This window comes from Mesocricetus auratus, unplaced genomic scaffold (assembly GCF_017639785.1).
Source record: "Mesocricetus auratus isolate SY011 unplaced genomic scaffold, BCM_Maur_2.0 Super-Scaffold_100003, whole genome shotgun sequence".
Taxonomy (NCBI): Eukaryota; Metazoa; Chordata; class Mammalia; order Rodentia; family Cricetidae; genus Mesocricetus; species Mesocricetus auratus.
In genome coordinates, this window is record NW_024429188.1 from 88,593,666 (window position 1) to 88,621,550 (window position 27,885).

The 27,885-nt window shown below is 43.8% G+C and overlaps 2 protein-coding genes and 1 long non-coding RNA gene across 6 annotated transcripts in view; 2 read left to right on the plus strand and 1 right to left on the minus strand.

Moving 5' to 3' along the window:
- The window catches only part of Slc25a43 (solute carrier family 25 member 43), a 34,027-nt gene extending 20,597 nt beyond the window's left edge, over nt 1–13,430 (plus strand). Inside the window, exons 4-5 of one of the 2 annotated variants that reach the window (XM_040744548.1) lie at nt 10,529–10,663; nt 12,137–13,430. In XM_040744548.1, the coding sequence (XP_040600482.1) occupies nt 10,529–10,663; nt 12,137–12,319 (318 nt within the window). In that variant the 3' untranslated portion in view covers nt 12,320–13,430. The remainder of the gene's footprint in view (nt 1–10,528; nt 10,664–12,136) is intronic. The other variant, XM_040744549.1, reaches the window with a different exon arrangement.
- The window catches only part of LOC110343396, a 32,004-nt gene extending 8,262 nt beyond the window's left edge, over nt 1–23,742 (minus strand). The window contains exons 1-3 of one of the 3 annotated variants that reach the window (XR_005876853.1): nt 23,542–23,742; nt 19,879–19,949; nt 1,243–1,322 (exon numbers count right to left, since the gene is read on the minus strand). This is a non-coding gene — a long non-coding RNA (uncharacterized LOC110343396). Of the gene's footprint in view, nt 1–1,242; nt 1,323–19,094; nt 19,395–19,878; nt 19,950–23,541 lie in introns of those variants that run through there. The other 2 variants (XR_005876852.1, XR_005876851.1) reach the window with 2 other exon arrangements.
- Nucleotides 22,988–26,654, plus strand: Slc25a5 (solute carrier family 25 member 5). The gene is made up of 4 exons (XM_040744550.1): nt 22,988–23,201; nt 24,191–24,677; nt 25,576–25,716; nt 26,238–26,654. Exons 1-4 carry the CDS (start codon nt 23,091–23,093, stop codon nt 26,393–26,395), a joined length of 897 nt encoding a protein of 298 aa, XP_040600484.1. The 5' UTR covers nt 22,988–23,090; the 3' UTR covers nt 26,396–26,654.
- Nucleotides 26,655–27,885: the final 1,231 nt, after the last annotated feature.

Genomic DNA, 27,885 nt, shown 5'->3' on the forward strand with positions numbered 1-27,885 from the left:
GGTCCTTTTTCTTCCTGCCCTGCTTCCAATCAAGGACTTTCAGCTCATACTGCAGCACATACTGGACTCTAGGATTGATTCTGGAAGCTCATCAGCACTGAGCAGGAAGATACAGCAAGCACTGGGCCAACTGTACGTTCATTATGTCATCTGATCCTTACAACAATTTACAAAGTGCCAAGTGAGCTCTGCTATTACTAAGCCTGTTTTATTACATGCCACAGTGCACTCACACAACTTGAGGGAGTCAGTGCTCTCTCTCTGTCCACCAGGCAGGTTCTGGAGCTTAAACTCAAGTTATCAGTCTTGGCAGCAAGCACTTTTACCTGCTGAGCCAGCCGTCTTGCTGATGGAGATGAGGAAACCGAGGCACTCAAAGGTTCTGTAGCTTACAAGCCCACCTTCAAGTAACTGAACTGGGATAAAGGCCAGGCAGTTTGCCTCCAAGATCGGCACTCATTTCAGTCCCAGCAGCCTATCCCGTGGGTTTCTTGCAGAACAAATGTTCTTTAGCCCTATCTGTGTTGCTCCTTCTCTATCACCTTTAGAGTATAAAGGACGGCCCATTAGTCTGGCATGTTTCCCTCACCAGCTTCGCTGTTCTTTTGTAGAGAGGCCCTTTGTATAGGGAGTTGCAAAATGAAATGTCTGTAGGAATTCAGAAGCAGTGTGGACAGGAGAGCTAGGGAAACCCAGATAACAGGCACTCAGCCCCAAACAATAAGCCTTCAAATACATTCTAAGCCATCGTGTCTTTTGAAAGCAGTCTGGAGAGCTAAACTCTGTGCTCAAAGAATGTGATTAGCATTTAAATATGCATACCAGAAAAGAGTGAAATGAGCTAGTGCCTGCTGTAGCTAAGCTGCAAACTCTTCTCCAAAGGGTGGTTGTCATTTAGAAATGCACACCCAGTTTTCAGGGGAGCCCCTAAATCCAGATTTCGATATCAAATGTTTATAATTTTCAAGGTTGCACATTTAAAAAGGTACTGACTTGGCAAAGCAAAACATGCCTTCTTTTGGCCTCTGCTTAATTCATGCATCCAGTTACAATAGTGAAGAGGTTCCCCTCCCCCAAGCCCTGAAGACCAAATGTATTTTATATTCCGGTCAACAGGCCTTTGTTCCTGCAGCTACCTCTGCCTCAGCTTCACTTCTGGGTCTGTAGAGGTTCAACTGAGCTTGCCTTGGTAGTAGTATCTGTTGCTTTTGTTTGCCGTTTTTCCCACCCCTAAGCACTTACTTTCAGATAACGGGTAAAGGCAGATATTTGACCCTTTGAGAACCACAGTGCAGGTACTCCAGACCACTCGGGAGGGCATTCTGGGGGAGAAGAAACTGAATTAACGATAGGGTACCTTCTCTGAAAAGGTAGATGCTGTTTTTCACTGACTCCCACTTCTTTCCCCATTTCCTGGGGCATAGTAGTTGTATTCCAAGAAGTTTGTGAGGGAATAACTCCTCTTTTTTTTCCAAGACAGGGTTTCTCTGTATGGTTGTCCTGGAACTTGCTCTTGTAGACCAGGCTGGCCTTGAACTCACAGAGATCTGCCTGCCTCTGCCCCCCCCAGTGCTGGGATTAAAGGTGTGTACCACCAATGCCCCCCAAATTCTTTTTTGTTGTTGTTTTGGTTTTTTGATTTGTTTTGTTTTTTTGAGGCAGGGTTTCTCTGTTGAAAAACTCCTCTTAAAGGATGTTGTTATCCTATCCATGGGTTGTCTGATTCTGACAATTTCCTTTCCATAGCATTTGCTCCTATCTCACCATTTTTATCTCAATATCATTGCTCTGGTGTCCCTTCCCTGTCAAAGCTACCTCCTGATACTGCCTCTTATTTTCCCAAGCAGTCTCCCTCAATCCCAGTATCTTTAGTTCACTTAACTTTGAGGGTCCCTACACTGGAACTCAGAAATGCAAAATGCTCTAGAGTCAGAAATGTTGAACATCCACATGTTGGAAAATTCCACAACTGACCTCATGTAAAGGGCTGCAAACAAAATACAGGCACACCAAAAAGATTGTAGATGGGGCTGGAGAGATAGTTACTACATATACACAAGGGCCTCAGTTTGAATTCTCCAAGCCCATATAAAGCTAGGCATAGTACTGTACATCTATAATTCCAGCACTCCTATGTTGTGATGGATGACAGAATTAAAAGAATCTCCAGAAACTCATGGCCTGGATAGCCTGGCATGCACATCAGTAAACAGAGAGGCTATCTCAAAAAAAATAGGAAACAAGGATCATATCTGAGATTTTCCTCTCACCTCCACACATAAGCCAAGGTATACATGTACTTGCACACATACACCATATACATATACATAGATATATAATAATAATAATAAAACTTAAAATTTAATAGCTAAAATAAAAATCGTATAAGACTGCATAAAGTTACCCTCATGCTAACAAGGTTATATGAAACATAGTCAATTTCATGCTTAAATTTTGCTTCCATTCAAAGATCTCCCATTATGAACAAATATTCCACATTTAAGAAATATTCAAAAAGCCACAGAGAAACCCTGTCTCGAAAAAACCAAAAAAAAATATTAAAAAAAAATAAACAAAAAAACCAAAAAACTTAAAAAAAAAAAGGCGGGGTGTTGGTGGCGCACGCCTTTAATCCCAGCACTCGGGAGGCAGAGACAGGCGGATCTCTGTGAGTTCGAGGCCAGCCTGGTCTACTGAGCGAGTTCCAGGACAGCCTCCAAAACAATACAGAGAAACCTATCTTGAAAAACCAAAAAAAAAAAAGAAATATTCAAAATTTTAGGCACTTCTTATCCCAATCATTTTTAGATAAAGGATATTCAACCTATGTAGCTCTCCTAGGGACCATGGCATAGGATCCCTTATATTATAAATATGTTTCCTTTCTCCAAGTTGCCTATGGGGACTATATGTTATACTTTTGTATATCCCTGTAACATGTAGTCTCACATAACAGGCACTTGATACTTGTTTAAAAATGAATGCTGTTCACGGCAGGCTTAGGAAATCTCCCTGTGAGTACAGAGTTGAACCCTTATGCCACTGAGTGAACCTCAAGTCTGAGTGCTTGTCCCTACACAGCTGAAGGTAAGAACACCCAAGTCTGCCCTCTTCCCAGACTGCTTCCCTAAAGAAACCTCTTCTCATCCCCTAATACTACCTTCGTGTGTTGTTCTGAGAATGTAGTCTCCTACCCTGTGCCATCCAGGGCCAAAAGCTGTTAACTGGTCAAGACTGGTGAATATGCTAAAAGGACAAGAACGTGCTAGGCTTGGGTCAAAAGCTTATAATCCCAACATCTGGGAGGCTGAAGCAGGAGGAAAAAACTTTCAGGATCAAAGTTTTCAGACCTGCCCGGGCTATAAAACAAGTTCAAAGCTAGTCTGGGCAATTTAGTCAGGCCATTTCAGCCAAATAAGAAAAGATACAGGAAAAATCTCTAGGATGCTTTCATTCGCACACTCTCCATGCATTCCGAACTCCCATCACTTTGCATGGGCCTGAAGGCAGTTGACCTATCACAATTGATAGTCCTTAGGTGACTGCTTTTGGGAAATGTAAGGATGTGCATGAACCTGTGCATGGGGGGGGTCAGAGGAGATAATAACAGTAAAAAGCCTGCCCTGGATTTAGGAACTGTAAGGACATACTACCATTTTCTGGTCAGATAATATGTACAAGGCAGATTCTTAACTCATTTAATCCTCTTTATCGACCTCCAGAATAAGTACTATCATGATTCTTGTTTCATGGGCGGGGCAATGAGGTCCAGAAAGGGGAAGCTGCTGGCCCAGGAGTCAGTCACACAGCTAGTATATGCTAAAGCTGGCCCTCTCCTTCCTCGGAGATTTCCTTTGTCTACCAAGAAGTTCAGTGCTCTTTCCTAAATGCTAGGTAATTACCTAATTTAGACTTTAGTTCCCTTGCTTCTACTCTACTGAGAAGGGGGAAGCTGAACCTTAAGAACTGGCAGCTTGAGATTTCAGTGCCCAAACAATTGAGAAAAATAACAATGTGACAAGGTGCAGAAACTGACAGACAGAAGCCTTAATCCATTCAAGCTGCTCTAGCATAGTAGACAGGTGGCTTCTGAACAATGAAAATGGGTTTCTCATAGTTCTGGAGGCTGGGAAGTTCAAAGTCAAGGCAAATTTGACATCCGGTGAGTGCCCACTTCTCATTCTTAGATGGCACCTTCGTGTTGTATTCTTCTGTGGTGGAAGAAGCAGGACAACTCCTGGCGTGGCTTTCACTAATCTCATTCCTGAGGGCTCTGGCTTCGTGATCTTACTGCCTCCCCAAGGCTTCACCTCCTGAAACATTACATGGTGTCAGGGTGTCAACACAGAAATTGGAAGGAAGCACAAAGTTTTGGATATAATAAACCTTGTTTTAGCCAGAGCTGGTTACCTCTAATTAAAATGGGAAAAAATTTTTTGGGGGGTGGGGGTTCAAGACAGGGTTTCTCTATATTGTTTTTGAGGCTGTCCTAGAACTCACTCTGTAGACCAGGCTGGCCTCAAACTCACAGAGATCCACCTGCCTCTGCCTCCCCAATGCTGGGATTAAAGGCGTGCATCACCACTGCCTGGCGGGGGGGGGGGGAAATTCTTATGAAAACTATACTATTCTGGACATTGGTATCAGCAGCCTGGCACTGGAAGCCCCATTGGTAGCCTTAACAATTGTAAAAAGGAACAGAGCACAAAGACAGATCATTAAGCTACCATGAGCCTTTGGCCAGTCGCAGACTGATCATGGCTGGTCAGAGGACTAGGAAGGAAGTTCTTAGAAGCATGGAGGGAGCAGAAGCGAGACCCCAGGAAAGGTAAGGAAATTGCTGTCCTGGCCACTAGTAGAGAATGCTAATGGAGTTTAATGGTTCTGCCTACTTGAACATCTCCTGGATGGCAGAGCATCTATTCTTAATAAGAAGGAGACCACTGACCTGTCCTGAAGTACAGCTTCAGGGTGGTGACGGAGACTGTGACTTTTCCCTTTGTTTCAGTCTCACTGACAGCTGGCCCCTTTGAGGACTCACTTCTTGTTGATCAGGGAAACAGGACTGTCCCTAGAGGGTTATCTCTATCTTTGGTGTTACTAACACTTCGGTAGCAAATATACTTGTAATATTGTTTCATATATATGCAGATATATCCAGAGTAAATTCCTTGAGGTAGGAGTATTTTGACCAAAAGGGGAGCAACAAATGCTCTCAACCTCTGAGCCATCCCTTCTGATTCTTAGACCTTTGGGTTTCGTCACCTAAGTGAATCAAATAGTTAGTCATAGTTCTAAAATACTGTTTCTTTACTCTATACATTGTTCCTCCAAGCTTTTTGGTGTCATACAAAGGAGTCCTTTTTGACATGCATAAAGCCCTAGGTTCCATCCTAGCACTGAATAAACTGCATTTGGTAGTACATACTTGTAATCGCAGCACTCAGGTAGTGGAGACAGAAGAATCAGAAGTTCAAGGTCATCCTCAACTATATAGTGAGTTCAAGAGTAGCTTGGATTACATGAGACCATGTCATCAAAAAATATGCAAGTATATGTGGTAGTTTGAAAGAAAATGGCCCCCATAGGCTCTTAGGGAGTGGCACTATTAGGGGGTGTGACCTTGTTGGAGGAAATGTGTCAGTAAGGAGTTGGCTTTGAGGTCTCTGATGTTCAAGCCAGGCCTAGTGTGGCTACTGTCACTTTCCGCCACCTGCAGATCCAAATGTAGAACTCTCAGCTCCTTGAGACAGCACCATGTCTGCCTGCATGCCACCCTACTTCCTGCCTTGATAATGGACTAAACCTCTGAACTGTAAACCAGTCCCAGTGAAATGTTTTCCTTTATAAGAACTGCTGTGGTCATGGTGTCTCTTCACAGCAATAAACCTCTAAGAATATATATATATGTGTGTGTGTGTGTGTGTGTGTGTGTGTGTGTGTGTGTTTGTTTGTTTGTTGTTTACCTATGTCAGTATTCATAGAAAGAATATTTAGCAAACGCTACCTCTTCTGAAAGGCCTGGGAAGTTTTTTGAAACTTTCAAATGCTTAACTTTGAAGTGTTTTTTTATTTCCTTTCTCTCAATACATAGTAAGCGCCTACAATGTGAAAGAAATGTTAGTAGTTTTTTGGGAAAGACCCATGTCAAGACAGATGTGGTCACTGGCCCTGTGGTATTTTCAGTTCCAGCAGGATAGGGGCTAGAAAGAGAACACAAGCAAGAAATAATTATACACGTCAAATCATTATGAAATTCTTATCAAGTGCCATGAAGAACATGGTAACTAAAAGTGTTTGATGAGCTTAGTCTAGGATCTAAGAAGATTTCCCTGAGAAGATGCTATTTCTTCTGATCATTATAACAAACATGGCAAGACAGAGAATGTGGCAGGTTTCAAGTCCTAGAGGTAGGAAGGCACATGGAGTTGTGCCAGCTGCAAGGATTGTATAAGCTGGGAAGGGTCTTCAAGGTCATTTCATTTCAGTCTCCTTAGTACACATGTGAGGAAACTAAGGTCCAAAGACTTAGTCAAGGTTACACTGATAGTGACAGAACCAGGCCCAGTTCTCCTGATTTCTTTTCAGTGATGTTATACTGCAAGATCTAACGTGCTCCTCCTGCGGGCTGGGGATTGGAAGCAGGTGGCTACATTTTAGTAGCCTACAAAGTTGCCTGGGTTTGTGTAGAATAAACCTTACATGCAGGCCCTTGTGTCTAGCCATCTACTATGTTCTATTTCTCTTTGCTAGTAAGCTACAATTTAAGGACACAGCAGTCTAGCATTCCAGTCTAGCAGGTTGGTTTGGTCTTCAGCATACTTGTCTCTTCTCCAAGTTTAGATAATTGTAATAATGACCTTAGTGATGGTGGTTACTTATTTAGTGCTTGCTCTATATCAAGTAGCGTTTTAAGCACTCTGCGTGTACTAAATTATTTAATGTGAACAACAATCCTATAAGGTACATGTTATTATTACTCCATTTTATGGGGAGAAAGGGGGCTCAGGCAGATCAAGGCATTTGCTGAAGGTCACAGGCTAGTGAGTTATTACAAGCTGTCTAGCTCCACTGCCTGGTGTAAACATGAAAGTAGCAAGCCCTGTGGGGAGGCACAGTCGGATTTCCTTGAGGGAATGCATGGGACAGTAAAGCTGAATGAAATCAAGTGTAAGTTCTTTACTGAAACACAAAAGAGCGCTGAAGGAATCCAGAAGAGGACTTGCTTAGTATATACAGGGTCCTGAATCTCCAGCACCACAGGAAAAAGAGTACCACAGAATCAACATAAGACCATATCAAGGACAAAGACACCTTATGGTCCTGTCCATCACAGTCCCTCAAATCAAATGCCTCTGGTCACTTGCCTGCTCATCTATGTCTAGACCACCAGCATCCTGTTGGCTTCATGTTCCTTTATCCCATGTTCTCCCTGTCCCTCCCTCCCTCCCTCTTCCCCCACTCTGTGAGTTAGTCTGGGTTGATGCATGTCACATGTCTGCACATGTGTGTGGAGGCAGGGGTCAACAATGAGTGTTGTTCCTCAGAAGCCTTCCACCTTGTTTTTTTAGAGTCTCTCATTGGGACCTCGCACTAGGCATCTTGCAGAACAGGCATCTTACCGCTTGTACTCTATCTCTGGCCCCTCTTCATTCTTTTCTCTGAGACAGGGTCTCACATATTCCAGACTGGCTTTGAACTTGGTGTTAGCTGAGGATGACCTTGAAGTTTTGATACTGCTGTCTTCACCTCCCCAGTGCTAGAATTACACACATGTATCACCATGCCCAGTTCATGTAGTGCTGGTAATGGAGACCAGGGCTTTGTTAGATGGCTAAACAAGCACTCCAACCACTACACACCTACTGAGCTACAACTCCAGGACCCTTGCCTTTCATTTCTTGTGACTTTTGACTCCCGTTCTGTAATCCATGTCACTTGTCCCTCAGCTTTTCCTGAACCCACAAACTTCCTTTGATTCATAATGCTGAGGATGAATACATGGAAAGGCAGCTGGGGGCGGGCACAGAAATTTCATGGCCTAAAACCTGCACTCCTCCTCAGCCTGCAAAGCTAGTCTTCAGAGTGTCCATGGCTCATCCTTCATAACACCTTTTTCAAACCTCACTGCACACCCATCGCCTCCTCACTGCACACCCATCGCCTCCTCACTGCACACCCATCGCCTCCTCACTGCACACCCATTGCCTCCTCACTGCATACCCATCACCTCCTCCCTAGGCAGGTAACCTGGCTTGCTCTTTCATGGGGAAAATAGTGTGATAAAGTGACTCAACCTTTTGCTTCTTTACATGATATCCCTCCTTCATGGTGGTGCCCTGGGTGTCACACCTCAAGTTCATCTTGGGCACCTTTCCTCCTTAACAGATGAATAAACTCAAGTCCCACCCATGTAAAACACAGTTTCTTCCTCTAATCCTAACTTGGCCTTTCAAAACATTGCCCACTCTTTTATCCCCAAATCTAAACAGTCAAATTAGCTTGCTTTGTGCAGTTCTAGGGGTTTTGGATGGATGTATAGATTTGTGTGACTACCACCACAATCAAGACAGATCTGTTCTGTCAATCCCCAAATTCTCATGCACTCCTTTGCAGTCAAGGCCTCTAAGAGCACTCCTAAGAGGGTAACATTTCATGTGTTCTCCATGCCCGTAGTGTTATCTTCTGAAAAAGCTCACTCCGTGTAGTGCCTCTGAACTTTATTCATGCTGTTGTATTCAGCGACAGCTCGTTATATCTATTTTTGAGATTTATACTTAATTATATGCATGTGTATATGTCTATGTGTGACTATGTATGTGTGAGTGTGGATGCCTACAGAGATCAGAAGAGGGTATTGAATTTTCCTGGAGTTGGAGTTACAGGCAGTTGTGAGCTACAATGTAGGTTCTAGGAACTTAGCCCTCTGCAAGAGCAGCAAGTGCTCTTAACCACTCAGCTATATCTCCAGTCCCCAGCTTGTTCTTTCTTTTTCCTACAGACTTGTTTTAATTTAAATTATATGGGGGTGGGTATACACACATGTGTGGGGGTACCTGCTCAGCCTCATAACTACTGTGACTAACGACTTGCTGAGATTGAGCATTTGATGATGACAGAGTTTTATCAGTAGTTCTGGGTGGTTATGAAGTCCATGGGGACCAAAGGTGTAAAAGTGAGGATCCCTGAGGATGTGGGCCAGACTGAGACTGGCACAGACTGTCCTTTTTTGCATTCTTTTATTCTTTGAAAAGTTTATACACATATACAAGTATCTTAGTCATATCCACCCCCATTCTCTTCTTCCAACTCCTCCTGGGCCATCCCCACAGCGTATCTCCCCTCCCCAACTTACTGTCTTCTTTTATCATTTCTATTTCTTTTTTTCCTTTTCTTTTTAAAATTACCTAAGATGATGGTGAGGCTTGGCTAAACTGAACCACCAGGTGTCAGTCTCCAGTAAATGTAGAATGGTGGTCAGGAGGTTCATAGATGACAACAGGACAAGGATATGGAGTAGCTTGAGCCCCAGATGAGCACTTTTGACATGACACTGAAACAGACAGCAATAGGCAACCAGAAGAATGCCCCAACCACTCTGTTCTCAACCGTGTGACATTTGTGCTGTGGGAAAACAAACCCCTACTTGGTGGTTTCCCAGGAGAGGGATCAGTTAAGATAAGAAGTCAGGAGGGCAACAAAAAAGGTTAAAGTCTGGGGCTAGAAAGATGGCTTAGTGGTTAAGAGCACTGGCTGCTCTTCCAGAAGACCCAGGTTCTATTCCTAGTACTTACCTTGCAGCTAACAACCATCTATAACTCCAGTTCAAAGGGGATCTGATGCTCTCACATGTACATGGTACACAGATACACGCAGACAAATCTCCCATATAGGTAAAATAAAAATAAATAAATTTCAAAAAGAGGGTAAAGGCATAAAAGTATATAACAGGTCTACTGGGCATAGGGTAGGATGGAATGTAAGTATGAAATTGAGTCTATCTAAAATGCATACTTTCTTTAAAGAAAAATACACCACAAATATGTGAACAAGGCATCATGCATGGTTATATAGCAAATCAGTATTTGTTCTAAGTTAGGCATGGTGAGTCACACCTGTTATCTCAGTATTCAAGACGCTGAAATAGAAGTTTGGTGAAATCCCAGCCAATCTGGGCTACATAAGAAATAACTTGTCTCAAAAAAAATTTATTCTATCTGGGCAGTGGTGGCTTTAATCCCAGCACTCTGGAATCAGAGGCAGGCAGACCTCTGTGAGCTCAAGGCCAGCCTGGCCTACAGAGAGAGTTCCAGGACAACCAACGCTATTACATGGAGAAACCCTGTCTCAGAAAAATGTGTTTTTTATTCTAAGACCATGGAAGAAAATGAACTCTGAAGCTACTATTTTTTGCCACCATCTTGGCACAGAACATCCAGAATTCAAACCTGAGACCCTGCTTATTTTGTGTAGGACATAAACTTCCACCTACTTAAATCACTTCCTCATACCTTCTGTTTGCTGCCAGGCTCAAAGTCCTTATCTTCCCTACTGTGGAGGAGTAGATGTCCATTTCACAGGAGCAGTGGACTGCTTCCGGCAGATAGTGAAGACCCATGGGGCACTGGGGCTCTGGAGCGGCCTGACAGCTAACTTACTAAAGGTGAGAAGGGTGGCCAGTTTCCTGCTTCTCTGCCTCTTCCAGTTCTTTCCCTTCCTTATCACCTCACTACAATTTACATGAAAACATCCCATCTACCACTGATGGACATTGCCCATCAACCCTGATGAATGCAGTGGTGGAGAATCTAATACCCCATCATAGAAGAGTTGAGCATTTAGTCTCAATTAGAATTTTCCAACAGTGGAACACATGGACCGCTAAGGAGAACACAGACCCCATCTAAAATTGTCTGCAGAAATATAAATACAATACATGAATGCATCATATTTCTATAGACTTCCATAACCAGAGTTGAGAACAAGGGCCAGGCAGTGGAGGTGCACACCTTTAATCCCAACACTCGGGAGGCAGAGGCAGGTGGATCTCTGTGAGTTCGAGGTCAGCCTGGTCTACAGAATGAGTTCCAGGATAGTCTCCAAAGGTACAGAGAAACCCTGTCTCAGAAAACAGAAAGAAAGAAAGAAAGAAAGAAAGAAAGAAAGAAAGAAAGAAGGAAGGAAGGAAGGAAGGAAGGAAGGAAGGAAGGAAGGAAGGAAGGAAGGAAGGAAAAGAAAGAAAGAAAGAAAGAAAGAAAGAAAGAAAGAAAGAAAGAAAGAAAGAAAGAAAGAAAGAAAGTGAAACAAAACCTGGACTAGCTAGTTCACATGTAAATATCCAATCAAGACCAGCATACAGTGATGAGCAGTGGCAGATCAACTACATGCATATTAATGTAGACCCAGTGCTTGCCCGGGACATGCCCTTCAGAGGCTGTGACATCCTTCCTCCCCTCCTACACTGCACCAGTTTTCCTTTTTCTTTCTTTTCTGTTTTTCTTTTTTTTCTCTTTTTTTCTTGTTTTGTTTTTTGAGACAGGGTTTCTCTGTGGCTTTGGAGGCTGTCCTGGAACTAGCTCTTGTAGACCAGGCTGGCCTCAAACTCACAGAGATCCGCCTGCCTCTGCCTCCCGAGTGCTGGGATTAAAGGCTATACAGAGAAACCCTGTCTCCAAAAACAAAACAAAAATTAAATTAAAATTAATTTTTTTTTGGTTTTTCGAGACAGGGTTTCTCTGTGGCTTTTGGAGGCTGTCCTGGAACTCGCTTGGTAGTCCAGGCTGGTCTCAAACTCACAGAGATCCGCCTGCCTCTGCCTCCCAAGTGCTGGGATTAAAGGCGTGCGCCACCAACGCCCGGCTAAAATTAATTTTTTAATTTAAAAAGTTATTTAACATGTAGACTGGAGAGAGAGCTCAGTGATTGAGTGTTCGCTGCTCTTCCAGAGAACCTGAGTTCAGTTTCCTGCACCCATGCTGAGAGGCTCACAACCCTACATAATTGCATCTCCTAGGGATCCAATAACCTGTTCTGGACCCTATGGGTACCCACCCCTACACAGACACACAGAAACATAAATAAAAGTACATCTTTTTTAAAACATAATTTAACACAATTTTCATTTTCTGTTTAACAGGTAGTTCCATATTTTGGAGTTATGTTTAGCATGTTTGAGTTCTGTAAGAGAATTTTTCTTTATCAAAATGGTTACATCCTGTCCCCACTGACCTATAAATTGACTCCAGGGGTGGACCAAAGTTTGAAGCCCCAAGAGTTACGGGAATTAAAGAAGTTCTTCAAACACAGAAAACTGGAATAAAAAAACCCAACTCTGTAAAGCTGCTGGAACTTCCGGTGTTGCGGCAGTCACAGATGAACATGTGAACATCAGGAGGAATGGAAGTGTACTTTTGCCTGCTGCTCTTGGAAATGAGACCACTAGGCCATACATCACTTCAGAACCCCAAATTTTCTCTGTGGATACCTGTACCTTGAAAAGCTTTTCTGGGGCTGGAGAGATGGCTCAGAGTTTAAGAGCACTGACTTGCCCTTCCAAAGGTCCTGAGTTCAATTCCCAGCAACCACATGGTGGCTCACAACCATCTATGATGAGATCTTGTACACTCTTCTGGCCTGCAGACATACATGCAGGCTGAATACTGTATGCATAATAAATAAATAAATAAATCTTTTTTAAAAAATTAACCTTTAAAAAAAGAAAGAAAAGCTTTTCTAACGCTGCTCTGTCACAATGGCATGGCAGCAGACTTTATAAGGAGGGCTATTGGCAATCAGATGTACAATACACCGTCTGAGGAGGAACACCCTGGGAGGCAGCATTGCTGCTACACTTCAGAGCATCTTGTAACTAAAGTAGCAGAGCAGACAGCATGTCACAAGCCCAGTCACGAGAGTCCAGGTGAGAGAGGTCAAGTTTCTCTCACTTTGACCTGTGGCTTCCCTACACAGACTTCTTCAACTCCTAACCACCGTGTAGGTTAGGCCTTATCAAAAACCCCAAATGAAAACTTTTTTTTCCCAAGAGGTGTTGCTCCAAAATCCAGGCTACCCACAGAGACATGATCTTCCTGCCTAGCCTCCCAGACAGTGGAGAATGCAAGTGTGTGCTGCAATGCTCATCTCTAGAACCCTCATTCCTTATTGCATCAAGCACCCCAAACTTGGAAGCTTCAAGAAGGCAGTTTCCCCATGACTTCTGAAAGATGCACTGCCACCCTGACTCGTCATGCATGGTTCCAGCGGCCTTAATTATCTGCCTTTTACCTTGCTTTGTAAGCCTACTCTGAAAATAAATTATTCAGCCATCTTCCTTATTCTCACAATATGTCCTAGTTGCCTAGAAAGGATAGATAGAACATATGACACAATATTCCCCCATATTACCATGAAATAAAAGTCCTTTAGGCTAATCACCCATTGGAAAGGCTTTTATTTGGTTTTTATTTTAATGTAATCGAATGAGGATTATGTGTAAAATTCATATAACTACAATTTCACTTTTCAAATAGTACCAATCTATGCACTTTAAAATGTATTACTATCTAACAAGATGTGGTATTCCCCATCTGCAATCACAGCCCTTAGAAGGCTAAGGCAGGAAGACCATGAGTTCAAGGTGAGCCTTAGCTACATAAGTAAGTTCAAGTGAAATCTTCTGTCATAAAACAATAAGTAAATAAATGTATATTCTCATATGAATTCACATATATTTTCTGTTACTTCCCTCTACCATATATATGAAGGTTTAAGTCTAAAATTTTTTCTTTAATTTTTTAAAAGGGAGAAAAATGTCAGTTACTCCTAATCAAAGTTATAAAATTGTAGTTAAGTTCTCAGACCTTTGTCTGGTTTAAATACACAAAATAACTCATTTTTCCAAGTCCTGTAGCAGACTGTTTTGTAGGGAGTGAGGCTGACATGTTTAGCCTGATTTGTTAGTGTTTGCGGGAGGCAAATACTGCATCCAGTCAATATTCCATGCTTGTCCATTGCTATTTTCTTTAAAGGACAAAACGAAATTTCAGAAAATGCTGAATTCTATAAGTGTATTTTTTGACAGAAGTTGTAATCTAACCTTAGATTATTCACACGTTAGTATTTCTTCTGTACATTCTTCCACAAATATAATATAGATGCCATTTGGCACAGAGGTATTCTGTGAGCTGCAAGGTTTTGTTGTTGTTTGGTTGGTTGGTTTGGTTTTTGGTTGTTGTTTTGACTTGGTTTGGTGTTTTAGTTTTTGAGGGTTTTTTGGTTTGTTTGCTTTTTGTTTTGTTTTTTGTTTTTTTGTTTTTGGAGAGGGTGTTTTGAGACAGGGTTTCTCTGTGTAGTTTTGGAGCCTGTTCTGGAACTCACTATGTAGACCAGGCTGGCCTTGAACTCAGAGATCACCTACCTCTGCCTCCTGATTGCTGGGATTAAAGGTGAACACCACCACTGCCTGGCTTGGTTTTGTTTTTTAAAGAGGTATTTTTAGTTATTCATGGTTGGAATAAGGATATGTGTATGTGAGTGCAGGTGCCTGTGGAGACCAGGGGCATCAGATCCCTTTGGATCTGGAGTTACAGGTGGTTATTTGCTGCTGGCCATGGTTGTGGGGAACCAGATTCAGGTCCTATTCTATATCAGTATATGTGCTTCCTAGTTGAGCTATTTCTCCAGCCTCACTGACTTATGATTTCTTCCAATAAAATCAAGAATATGTCTCAGTTTCCTGTAGTTTCAGAACAACTCCTTAAAATTCTAATTCTGTTGCTAAAGTGAACTTGGAGCTATTTTTATTTCCTTAGAGGTGGGACAAGATGCTCTGCCTTCCTAACTTCTGGTTACCAATGTGTACCACACAGGACTAGGAACTTTAGAAGAATTATAGGGAAGTGTGTTATGATATCCACCCAGGAGTAAGTTAAGGAATAAAACACACCTGCATCCATGAATGACTAGGATTACAAAGCAAACACTAGCACAGTATGACAGAGTAGTGTTTCCTACTGCCAAGATTGCCATGGGGCTCAATCTAGGAGTGCTGAATAAGTGGCTAAAAGGCTCAGCACAGGGGATGGGGGCTATAATAAGTAGGGGCTCTGAGGTAATGTGTCTTGAATTAAGGTTTAGGGTTTTGGGGTTTTGTAAACAGGGTTTCCTGTGGGGGAAAGTGAAAAATCTTTCAATTCAGGATTCAGGGACGGCCATTCTGAGAGGTGGCATTGCAGATAAGACCTAAAAGGCAAGAATGAGCCAACCACATAGAGAACCAGGAAGAACGTCTCCAGCAGTGAAAAGAACAAGTGAAAATGTCTCGTTGTCCAAAAACAACTCAGTGAACAGAAAGGACGGGAATGCAGCCAGAGTGTGGTCACTGACTGAAGGAGTATGAGACGCTGAGAGGCAGGGCATTTCCATCTGTTTGACTGTAATACTGGAGATAAAATCCAGGGCTTTGCACAGGTCAGGCAGGCCCACTGCCACTGAGCTACATCCTCAGCTCTAAAAGCCAAATCTTATATGGTCACACAGGCCACATCAAGAACTTCAATTTTAGTCTAAGTATAATGAGAAGTACTGGAGACTTTTGTAAAAAGAATGATACAATCTGGTTTTCAATTTTAAATTACAATTCTGGTTGTTATGGAGAGGATAGAGGAGAGGGATGCATGGTTAGAAGTGAGAAGACTAAATAAAATCTGACTCCAGAATTATAAGCAAGAAATGGTAGCTTCATCTAGAATGGTGGCAAAAACAAAAATTGGTTCAAGGGCTGGAGCGATGGCTCAATGATTAAAGCATATACTGTCCTGCTAAAGGATCGGAGTGTAACAGCTAAACACTGACCTGAACTCCTGGAATCCAGTTGCAGAGAGGAAGGAGTGATGAGCAAAGGGGTCAAGACCAGGCTGGAGAGACCCACAGAAACAGCTGACCTGAACAAGGGGGAGCACATGGACCCCAGACTGATGGTGAGAGTCAAACATGAGACTGATCCAGACCCCCTAAATTTGGGTGTCAGTGAGGAGGCCTAGGTAATCTATGGGGCCTTGGATAGGAGATCAGTATTTATCCCTGGCATACAAATAGACTCTGGGAGCCCATTCCACATGGAGGGATGCTCTCTCAGCCTGGACACATGGGAGAGGGCCTAGGCCCTGCCCTGGATGAAATGACAAACTCTGGAGATCCCCCATGGCACAGTCACATTCTTCCAGATTCTTAACACTCACACTTCCTTACTCAGTCAGCATTAAGTCCAGCCTAGCAGCATACCTCATTGCTTATCATTAGTATGAGAAGTATTATCAAGGAAAGGGTCAGGAATTTAGCAGATGTGGGCCACGTAAAGGTGATGATCTGACTTTAATTACATGGTGTACATGGTGGAGAGAAGAGCATCTGGCAAGCTGTCCTCTGAACTCTACACACATGCATCACAGCACATACATGCCCCACACACATACGATGAATAAATAAATGCAATTAAATTCTGATATGCTGCTATCTAAATAATGAAATGTCCAGCAAATATTTGGGTGGTCTATTTGTTGTCACAATGTCTTGCCTCTAAAAGGTAGCTATATGCAGTATTATTCATATATTTTATCTAGCTGAGCAATGTCACATATATCTACATCTACATTTTCATATCTCCCTTTCATTCTTTTGTTCTAGTTTTGTGGTGGTTTTGGGGGGTGGAAGGTTTCCCAGTGTAGCCCATGATGGCCTGAAATTTACTATTTACCAAAAACTAGCCTGAAATTGCAGTCTTCCTGCCTCGACCTTCTGAATGCTGAGATTACAACCTCCAGGATGAAATTCTTAGTAACTTTTTTCAGGAATTAATTTTAGCTGGATTCAGTGATGTGCAACTTTAATTCCAGTACTCGGAAGGCAGAGTCAGTTGGATCTGAGCACTCAAGGCCAGCCTGATCCACATAGTGAGGACCCCTTAAAAAAGAACTTGTTTTGTGTGTGTGTGTGTGTGTGTGTGTGTGTGTGTGTGTGTGTGTATGTGTGTGTGTGTGTGTGTGTGTACAGGTACATCAAATACTAAAAGAGAAAGACAATTCATGAGGGAGTGGACATTGTAATTTACCAGCTATCTTTCCCTTTTTAATTTCTCATCAGAACTTTTTTCAAAATTGTATAAATCTGAATTTTCTCTTTGGATTCCTCTCTCTCATGAATTGTCTTTCTCCGAGGCATGAGGGTTGATATCGGTTACAATGGGAAGACCCTGTCTCAAAAAAAAAGCCCCCAAATTTATTTTTTGTGTGTAGCAGAATACATTAAAAGGTTCTGGCAATTAGTGTATGGGTGGGTAATTTGGGGTTATTATTCCATCTACTAATTTAGGCTCTAGCTAACTATCTCTTCACTTGGATTTATTATGGAGAGTTTGAATTTAACGTATTACCAATAGAATTTTTAATTCCTTCTCTGGCAAAACTCTGATCCTCCTCCATTGTTCCTATATCTGCAAATGACAACATCACCTGATTTGTTAAATTAAAAGCCAAAACCTTAGGTCTCAACCTCAATGCCCCCTTTTACTTCCTGCATTCCATTGTTTAGCAAATCTTGTTAAGTCCAACTGCAAAATAAGTCTTAACATTATTTTTCTTTTTACAAAATTACTTTAATTTTCTGTGTTTGGGTGTTTTGCCTGTACACCACATGCATGCTCAAGGGCAGCAGAGGGTTAGGTCTACCCTGGGGATGGAGTTACAACTGATTGCGAACCACATGTGGATGCTGAGAAAGGAGCCTGGGTCCTCTGGAAGAGCAGCCCATGCTTTTATTCATTTGTTCAGCACCCAGCACCTATTTTTATTATGTTTTGTTTGTGTTTGTGGTTTGTGAGTATGTGCATGTGAATGTAGATGCTCCTGGAGGCCAGACATGCCAGATTCCTCTGGAGCTGGAGTTACTGGCAGTTGTGAGCCTCCCAGTGTAGGTGCTAGGAATTATACTCTGATCCTTTTTTTTTTATTTAAATTAGAAACAAGCTTGCAATGGGCGGTGGCGCATGCCTTTAATCTCAGCACTCGGGAGACAGAGGCAGGTGGATCTCTGTGAGTTTGAGGCCAGCCTCGTATCCAGAGCGAGTTCCAGGACAGCCTTCAAAACAATACAGAGACACTATGTCTGGAACCCCCCCAAAAAGAAAAAGAAACAAGGTTGCTTCACATGTCAATCCCATATCCCTCTCCCTCCCCTCCTCCCCTGCCCCCACCAGCCCCCCAATCCCCCCCCCAATCCCTACTGTGCCTCCCGAGTTCTGGGACTAAAGGCACGAGCCACCACCACCTGGCTGATTTCCAGCTTTTATATTGAGGCAGGGTCTCACATGAACCAAGATCACTGAATTGGCTCATCTACCTATGAGATCTCCTGTCTGTGTTTCCTGAATGCTTCATTTCTGTGGGTCAATGGTGAGTCTGTCTCTAGTCCTTATGCTTGTTTGGAAAGCATTTTCCCCCCTGAGGCCCTAGCCTTATATTTTTGAGGCTATCACCAGTGGAATCCCTGGCCCCTGAGTTCTTTGTTTGCTATTACTATATAGAAAAGCTCTCTCTCTCTCTCTCTCTCTCTCTCTCTCTCTCTCTCTCTCTCTCTCTCTCTCTCTCTCTCTCTCTCTCTCTCTCCTCTCTCCTCTCCTCTCCTCTCCTCTCCTGTATGTGTGTGCATTGTGTGTGTACCCTGTGTGTGAAGGTGCATATATGTGCACATGTGTGTGGAGGCCTGAGATTGATGTTGTGTGACTTCCTCAGTTGCTTCTATATTGAGGCAGGGTCTCTTATTTAAACCCAGAACTCCCTGACGTGGCTAGTCTATCTGACCAACTTGCTTTAGGGCAATGGTTTTCGGCATGTGGATCATGGCCCCTTTGGTGTTGCATATCAGCTATTCTGCATATCAGATATGTATATTGCAATTCAAAACAGTAACAAAAGCCGGGCGTTGGGGGCACAGGCCTTTAATCCGAGGCAGAGGCAGGAGGATCTCTGTGAGTTGGAGGCCAGCCTGGTCTACAAAGTGAGTTCCACGACAGCCTCCAAAGCCACAAAGAAACCCTGTATCGAAAAACAAAAAAACAAAAAGTAACAAAATCACAGTTATGAAGTAGCAACATAATATCATGGCTGGGGGTCACCACACCAGGAGGAACTGGATTTACATCCTTTTCAATGGCATGCAAAGATTCCCTTTTCTCCACTTCCTCACCAGTCTTTGTTCTCTTTTGTAGCGGGGTGTTGGTGGCCCACTCCTTTAATCCCAGCACTCAGGAAGGCAGAGGCAGGTGGATCTCTGTGAGTTCGAGGCCAGCCTGGTCTACACAGCAAGTTCCAGGACAGCCTCCAAAACAATACAGAGAAACCCTGTCTCGAAAAAACAAAAAAAAATTAATTAAAAATAAATAAATAAACTTCATAGGAAAAAATGTGTATCTTTCTAGATATACTAAGGAGGGGAAAACTATAATCAAAATATTAAAATGCTAAAGGCATATTTTTGAAGACTTTAAGAGACGGAAAGCCCTCCCATGCTACAGATCACCAGGATTAACACTGTAAAGATAACTGTCTTCAAAACAAGCCCTATGATGATTCATGTGTCATTTCTTCCAAGAATCCTAAAATTTGTATGGGTGCCCAAAAGATTCCAAGTGCCCAAAGCAATAAATAAATGCTGGAGGGGTCACAGATTTTAAGTTATACTACAGAGCCACAGTAACTTTTAAAACAACCATGGTACTGGTACAAAAACAGGCACATATGCCAATGGGATAGACTAGAGGATTCAAAAATCAAACCACACATCTACAGCCAAGTGATGTATAAAAATGCAGGAACTAAAACAAACCTTCAGAATAGTTTCTTCGAAAAACTGGATGTCCACAGGTAGAAGAATGGAATTAGATTCACCTTTCTCACCTGTACAAAAGACAATTCAAAATGAATCAAAGACATTACATTATATGGAAATTCTAAAACTGCTAGAGGAGAATACCTCAAGATATAAACACAGGCAAGAACTTTCTGAAAAGGACCCCAATAGCTAATAACATAGAATCAAGAATTCACAAATGAGTTTGCATAAAGTTCAAACGCTTCTTTGCAGCAAAGGAAGCAACTTATAGAGTGAAGAGCCAGCCTACAGAATGGGAGCAAGTCTCCGCCAGCTATATTTCTGACAATGGAGTGTTAGCATGCCATAAAGAAGAACACAATTATGTTATTTGCAGGAAAACAGATGGACTCTAAGGTCATCTTGTTAAGTGAGACAAGGCAGACTCAAAAATATAAATATTGCAGTTTTCTGTTATATGCAGAATCTGGCTTTCAGTCTGTGTGTGTATGTGTTTGTGTGTGCACTTGCACATATATGGCACAAATATATAAAGGAAGATGGTAAGGACCAGTGAAGGGATGAGGGGGTAAAAGAGTAATGACCAAATATATGAGAGATGATAGGCATGTGTAAAGACATGATAAAGAAACTCATTTTGTATTCCATTAATAATGTACAAATAAAAATCTAAGGGCTGGCTTTCTAGCTTAGCAGTAGAGCAAATGTCTCACATGTGTACGATAGATATACTGGTCCAAATAAGGTAGATCACTGAAACTTTTAAGAAAAAAACCACAATGCTCTTTCAAATAACTACAGTTTGTACCCATCATTTTGCATTGCTGAGCTTTTTGGAGCTAACAATTAAGAAACTATACTCACAGAAAGACCTAAAACCAGGCCAGGTGGTGCTGGTGGTGGCAGCGCATGCCTTTAATCCCAGCACTCGGGAGGCAGAGGCAGGCGGATCTCTGTGAGTTTGAGACCAGCCTGGTCTACAGAGTGAGTTCCAGGACAGACTCCAAAGCTACACAGATAAACCCTGTCTCGAAAAAACAAAACAGAAAAAAAGAAAGGAAGGAAGGCCTAAAACCCCTGGAGGAAGCTGTACTAGACAGATATAGACAAGGTGGGAGAAGACAAGAAAATAAGTGGCATGTCCATTTATGTCAACTTGTCACAAGCTGGATTCATTTGAGAAGAGGAAATATCAGTTGAGAAAACGCCCACACAAGATTGGCTTCAAGATAAACCTATGGTGCACTTTCTTGTTTGACAATTGATGGGGAAGATGCCAGCTCATTGTGGATGGAGCCAGCACTAGGCCGGTGGTCCTGGGTTCTGTAAGAAAACAGGCTGAAGCTGGGCGTTGGTGGCGACCACCTTTAATCCCAGCACTTGGGAGGCAGAGGCAGGCAGATCTCTGTGAGTTTGAAGCCACCCTGGTCTACAGAGAGTTCCAGGACAGCCTCCAAAGCTACAGAGAAACCCTGTCTAGAAACACCCCCCTAATAAAAAAGAAAGAAAGAAAAACTGGCTGAGCCAGCCAATGATGAGCAAGCCAGTAATCTACACTCCTCCAAGGCTTTTGTATCATTTCCTGCCTCCAGGTTCCTGCCCTGTTTGAGTTCCTGTCCTCACTCTCTTGGATGATGGATTCCAAGCTGTAAGATGAAATAAACCCTTCCTCCTCAAGTTGCTTTTGGTCACCGTGTTTTATCACAGAAATATAAACCCTAATTAAATGCCCTGTATGCCTTAAGTGTAGACAGGCCTGCTGGCATTTTGCCTTTGGGAATTCTGAAGGCTGAACCCCTAAGGTTTGGATGCAGTGAAGTTTTCTACTGTCACCTCTATTTCTATAAATAATGACTGTTTAGAAGTGGGCTTGTGATCATATTATCCGCTGCCGTTCTGAACCTGAGGGACTGCTTCTGATCTTTTTTTTTTTTTTTTTTTTTTTTTTTTGGTTTTTCGAGACAGGGTTTCTCTGTGGCTTTGGAGGCTGTCCTGGAACTCGCTCTGTAGACCAGGCTGGCCTCGAACTCACCGAAATCCGCCTGCCTCTGCCTCCCGAGTGCTGGGATTAAAGGCGTGCGCCACCAACGCCCGGCTGATCATAAGGTCATTTGTGGCAAATATTTACTCAGTTCAGGGATTAAGGGGCTCAGGGAACACCGGTCCATTGGCACTACAGATGGAGTTCAGCCCTCTATTCAATCCAAGAGCACTTTACCTGGAGTTCAGAGTCAAAAGTCAATTGCATTCTTAACCTTTTAAGTCTCTTACCCTTCTGGATACTCTTTACTTGGCTTCCGGTTCAAAGCATTTCCTCACCTTGAGTCTAATCCTTTGGACTCTCCTAGGCCAAGTCCCTGAGAACTTTCTGTTACACTATTTGCAAATGAGTCTGTGGCCTGTAGACAGGATCGCACCCTGCTGGTACCTCAGTATTCTCTGGCTTTGTGGACAAAGCTTCAGAGTAGCGCCACTTCTAGGGTGAAGTTCACAGAACTTGACACAGAACAACTCTGCAATCCAGATAAATGAATCTCAGTGCAATGTTTTAAAAAAAAATAAAAAACATTGCAAGACTCCTTAGATTATGAATGTTCAGAACTTTACAAAGACAGGTTCCCATCCTGTACTAGCATGACCTTGATTCATGTGCCTCACTATAATTCCAGTCCTGGGTCTCCAAATAACTTTCTTTACAAAAACTGGGGAGTGGCCTGCAGTCTGAATGAAGGCTTTTAATATTCCATTAGATATTTATCTGGATCCCTGAGGTTTGGGGGAGGTTTTCTCTGTCTAGAGGGTCCGCCCTAGGCCTGGGTTTTTGTTTTGTTTTTTCCCCTTTGGGCACACTTATTTTCACCCTTCTTCACCATCCACTGACCCCTCTCAGGGTCCAGCGCACTAATAGTCGGTACTACATGCGGCCGCCCCTTAGTCGGGCCTAATCAGGTGCCAAGGGCAGGCTAGACTGGGAGGACAACCTCCCGGGCTCCTCCCGCAGGTCCCGAGCCACTCAGGGGCTTAGCCATTCTGCGCGCCTGTGCCGGGCGCCGGTCTCGGCCCGCCCCTTACGCCGGCAGCTCAGCGCCTGGCTGCCACTATATAAATCGGCCATTTGCTTTGCTCCGCCCTAGAGTCCGGGAGTCAAAGCCGGTTGTCAACCCAGTCCTGTCCCGCGCTTGTCTGCCTTTTCTCTTTCTTTCAACATGACAGATGCAGCTGTGTCCTTCGCCAAGGACTTCTTGGCAGGTGGAGTGGCTGCGGCCATCTCCAAAACGGCGGTAGCGCCCATCGAGCGGGTCAAGCTGCTGCTGCAGGTACGTCCTGGGATCGAGGGGCCCAAGCAGGAAATGGGGGAGCCGCACAGAAAGGGGGGTACCCTATCGGGAGAGTGGGACTCAATCTTTAGATCTGGGGCAAGGTGAAGGCCGGGCCGGGCCACAAAGTCAGACCAAAAGGCAAACTGGAGGAAGGCGCCTTTAAGGACCTAGAGTTTGAGTGTCACAAGTGATCGGGGCGAGGGAGCTGAAACGCTTGGGGCCATCCCCAGCACAGAGAACTAGGACAGGGCAGCCCGAGAGACACCGTCTACCCCGGCTTCAGGGTTAAGGGCAATAGGCCTGAAAGAAGGCGCTGGAAAACAACACCTGGCCTTACCGAGAACCTCAAGGTCACGGCAAGGAGATTACAGCTTTGGGTAGGCCACGCGGACCGGTTCCGCCGTCGCGCCGCCTGTGAACAACGCGGTCTAACCTCGCCGGCCGGCAGGCCGGAAGTGGACGCCAGGAAGAGCATGTGCCTGCTACGTCCGCCCCCGCGCAGCCCCTCGCCGGCCTTCCTGCGGCGCGCACGCGCTCGCCGCGCTGCGCCTCTAGAGGGCACTCGCGAGCGAAAGTTTAGCCACCCTTCCCCCTCCCAGAACAAAAGTGGGGGTGGGGTGGAAAGGAAGCGGTTCAGGAGACCTGAGAAGTTGACCGTGGTCTCCAAGGTGACCGTGTCCTATGCACGTCCCACCCTAATGCCGCGGAACCTGACTGGAGGGAGTGACCTTTCTTCCAGGTCTAAAGGTCATAGGTCCATTTGGGGGTGCCCCATTCACAGAGGTGGAGGCTTACCGCTTCTGACGGTGCAGATCAATTCTTAGCCCAGTGATCGCGTCAGCACCTAGGAGTGGCCAGCTCGTGTGATTCTGAAAGCTAGATTTGGAGAAAGGGGAACCAACTTTAAAGGTTATATGTGTATGTTCTTCCCTTTTCCCTTCTCTGTAGTTGTAACTGTCCCTATTGCCTTTTTTCCTGTCCATCAGGTGCAGCATGCCAGCAAGCAAATCACGGCAGATAAGCAATACAAGGGCATTATAGACTGCGTGGTTCGTATCCCCAAGGAACAGGGAGTCCTGTCCTTCTGGCGTGGTAACCTGGCCAATGTCATCAGATACTTCCCCACCCAGGCTCTCAACTTTGCCTTCAAAGATAAATACAAGCAGATCTTTTTGGGTGGTGTGGACAAGAGGACCCAGTTTTGGCGCTACTTTGCGGGGAACCTGGCATCGGGTGGTGCCGCTGGGGCCACATCCTTGTGCTTTGTGTATCCTCTTGATTTTGCCCGTACCCGTCTAGCAGCTGATGTGGGCAAAGCTGGAGCTGAAAGGGAATTCAAAGGCCTTGGTGACTGCCTGGTTAAGATCTACAAATCTGATGGGATTAGGGGCCTGTACCAAGGCTTTAATGTGTCAGTACAGGGCATTATCATCTACCGAGCTGCCTACTTTGGTATCTATGACACTGCAAAGGGTGAGTATACTATATGCTTAGGGGTTGTGGGCTTTGGGTGTTTGCACTGCTGGGAACTCAACCTAAGGGCCTTGTGTATGCTAATCCAGTGCTGAGTACTGAGGTGTATCCCCAAGCCCTGGTTGGTCTCTTCCCTCCCTCCTCTCTCCCTCTCTCCTCCTCTGAGACAGTCTCACTGTATATCCCTGGCTGTCGTGGAACTCACTCTGTAGACCAGGCTGGCTTCCAACTCACAGCCATCCACCTGCCTCTGACTCCTGAGAGCTAGGATTAAAGTTGTGTGCTGCTGCCACACCCAGCCCGATTTCTTTTTTCTTTATTTGTTTTTTGGTTTTACGAGACAGGGTTTCTCTGTATTGTTTTGGAGGCTGTCCTGGAACTCACTCTGTAGGCCAAACTGGCCTCGAACTCAGAGATCCGACTACCTCTGCCACCTGAGAGCTGGGATTAAAGGCTTGTGCCACCAACGCCCCGCTAAACCCCTGATTTCTTAGGTGAGGTCTCTAGGTAGCCCAGGCTGACCTTAGATTCAAGGTCCTCCTGCTTCAGGTTCCCAAATACCTGATATTGATTACAGGCTTGTATGATTGTATCATACACAAGCTGGGGGTTTTTTGGGGGGGTTGCTTTTTGTTTTTTTGAGACAGGATTTCTCTTTGGTTCTGGCTATCCTGGAACTAGCTTTTGTAGACCAGGCTGGCCTCTGCCTCCCGAGTGCTAAGATTAAAGGTGCCTACCTAACATTCCAGAAGGCCAACATTTGTTTGTTTTTAATTGCTGAAGGAAAGCAAATTCTTCCAATATAAAACATGAGGTAGATTAAAATGATGCTTCTGTGTAGTAGAAAATAGGTTGACAAAACTGCATTTTGATTAAGTATATGTGTCTTTATTTTCAGGAATGCTTCCAGATCCCAAGAATACCCATATCTTCATCAGCTGGATGATTGCACAGTCTGTCACTGCAGTTGCTGGCCTGACTTCCTATCCCTTTGACACGGTTCGTCGTCGTATGATGATGCAGTCTGGACGCAAAGGAAGTATGTTCTGCTTGTGAATAAGCTAAAAGTCAATGGGCATGGGGCAAATTATGGCCACAAACTAGTAATGGCTGCCTTTAAAAACGGCAGGCTGGGGGTAGCCCACCATACTCAAGGCCCTGCGTTCAGTCTCCAGTGCCATAGAACACTGTAGACAGTGTAGGGATAAAGTTGACAACATCCACAAGGCTGCTCGACTGCCTTGTGAGCAAGTGGCCTTTTAGATGCCTATGAGTTGGGATGCTTATGTTAAGAAGTCAGCCCTGTTCTCCCGTCACAACATTAATACTTACAAATTGTGCTAATGTATAAACTGGATTTAAAACTGACATTAAGTGCTTGGGAATACTAGCTCAGTAGTAGCTTTCCTAGCATGCATAAGGGCCAGGGTTCCATCCTCAGCATAACCCACCCCCTCAGAAAAAAAACTGAAATTACTTTTTAAAGGCAGGCTGTTTCGGTAATGTTTTGAATATGGGGGTGTTCGTTTAGTCATCAATCCGTGTCTTTATTCTTTGCAGCTGACATCATGTATACAGGCACAATTGACTGCTGGAGGAAGATTGCTCGTGATGAAGGAAGCAAGGCTTTTTTCAAGGGTGCATGGTCCAACGTTCTCAGGGGCATGGGTGGTGCCTTTGTGCTTGTCTTGTACGATGAGATCAAGAAGTACACATAATTATGTCTTAGGTGTCTCCCCAAGACCAGGCATGTTGTATAATACACCATATCTTGAACATTCTGGACAGATTCTCTGGGCTTGTCTGTTATCAATGGCAACTATTTACCAGTTGAAAAGTGGGAAGCAATAATATTCATCTGACCAGTTTTCTCTTAAAGCCATTTCCATAATGACAATAATGATGGGACTCAATTATATTTTTTATTTCAGTCACTCCTGATAATAAAAATTGAAGAAATAAAAATATCTAAGACAATTTTGTTTGTTGTTTCTTTCCATATAAAAATCTGCTTTGTGTGTGGGTAAATACTACATTTGAATAAAGGTGAGGTTTTCTGGGTTTTTTTGAGACCGCGTTTCTCTGTGTAGCCCTGGCCTTGAACTCTGGGATTTGCTTTTCTCTGCCTCAGAGTGCTGAGGTTAAAAGTGTGCACCGCCACCACCCAGCTGAGATGAATTTGTAAAACCAATTAGTTGTCAGCCATCTTTTCAAGGAATAACTTGGGATATGTACCAGTCAATATTCCCAACTGACAAACAGAATAAAATTTGGCACCAGCGTATCTGAACACTTTGGTCCGTTGTGACCTGTCAAAACTGCATGAACTCTTTCACAAAAGTATCATGTACCTGCTTTTCCTACTCCTGTGGTTATTAAACAAGAATCATAAGCCAAGTTAAATTTCAAATGAATATCACCTCATTTACATGATTTCTTTAAATATACGGTAATCACAGTTCAGTTTTCATTCAATTGCCTTTCATCTCCACCTGGCTCCAGCCGGTTTTAATCTCATTCAAAGCCGAGGATTAGGGCTGGTGCTGCTCCTTAGTGCTGAGATTTCAGTGCTGTTCAACACAGCCCCAACCTCCGAACTCCTTTTACAAAGGAGAAACAGCACCTGCATCTTGCCTGACATGCTAACAGCCCTGGGGTGAGGAGATGTTCGTTTCTATTGAATAAAGTCTTATTTGGGGTCCACAGGGAACCATGTTCAGAAGCTCTTCATTGGGGCTCAGAAATCCAGTGGATTTTGCCAGTACCATGAGATTTACGTGAAGAATAAAGTATCCCATTCCGTCAAGTCTCAACATGGATAGGAAGTAAGATGGGTGGTCATGCGCACAGATAAAGCTCAGAAACGTCCCGTTCAAGCTGTTCACAGACAAATAATGGGACCTATTAATAATGCCTGGGAGATGGCTAGGGTTTTTGCTATGCACCTACTGGCCAAGCACCCGAGTTACAGGATAGCTTAGTTAAGAGCTCTGTATTGCTGACAAGGAGGCGACAGCATTCTCCTGTGCAAAGCTAACACTTGGTGTTGCTTTGCCTCAATTCATTCATCTCCAGTGGTGGTTCTTTGTTCAGGCATGGAAGATGAAAAGCATCAGCTGAGATGTTTCTTGAGGAAAGTGTTTTAAAAGCAATATCATTCTGGTATCAGAGATCTGGGCTAAAATCTGCAGTCTAGATTTGACAAGTC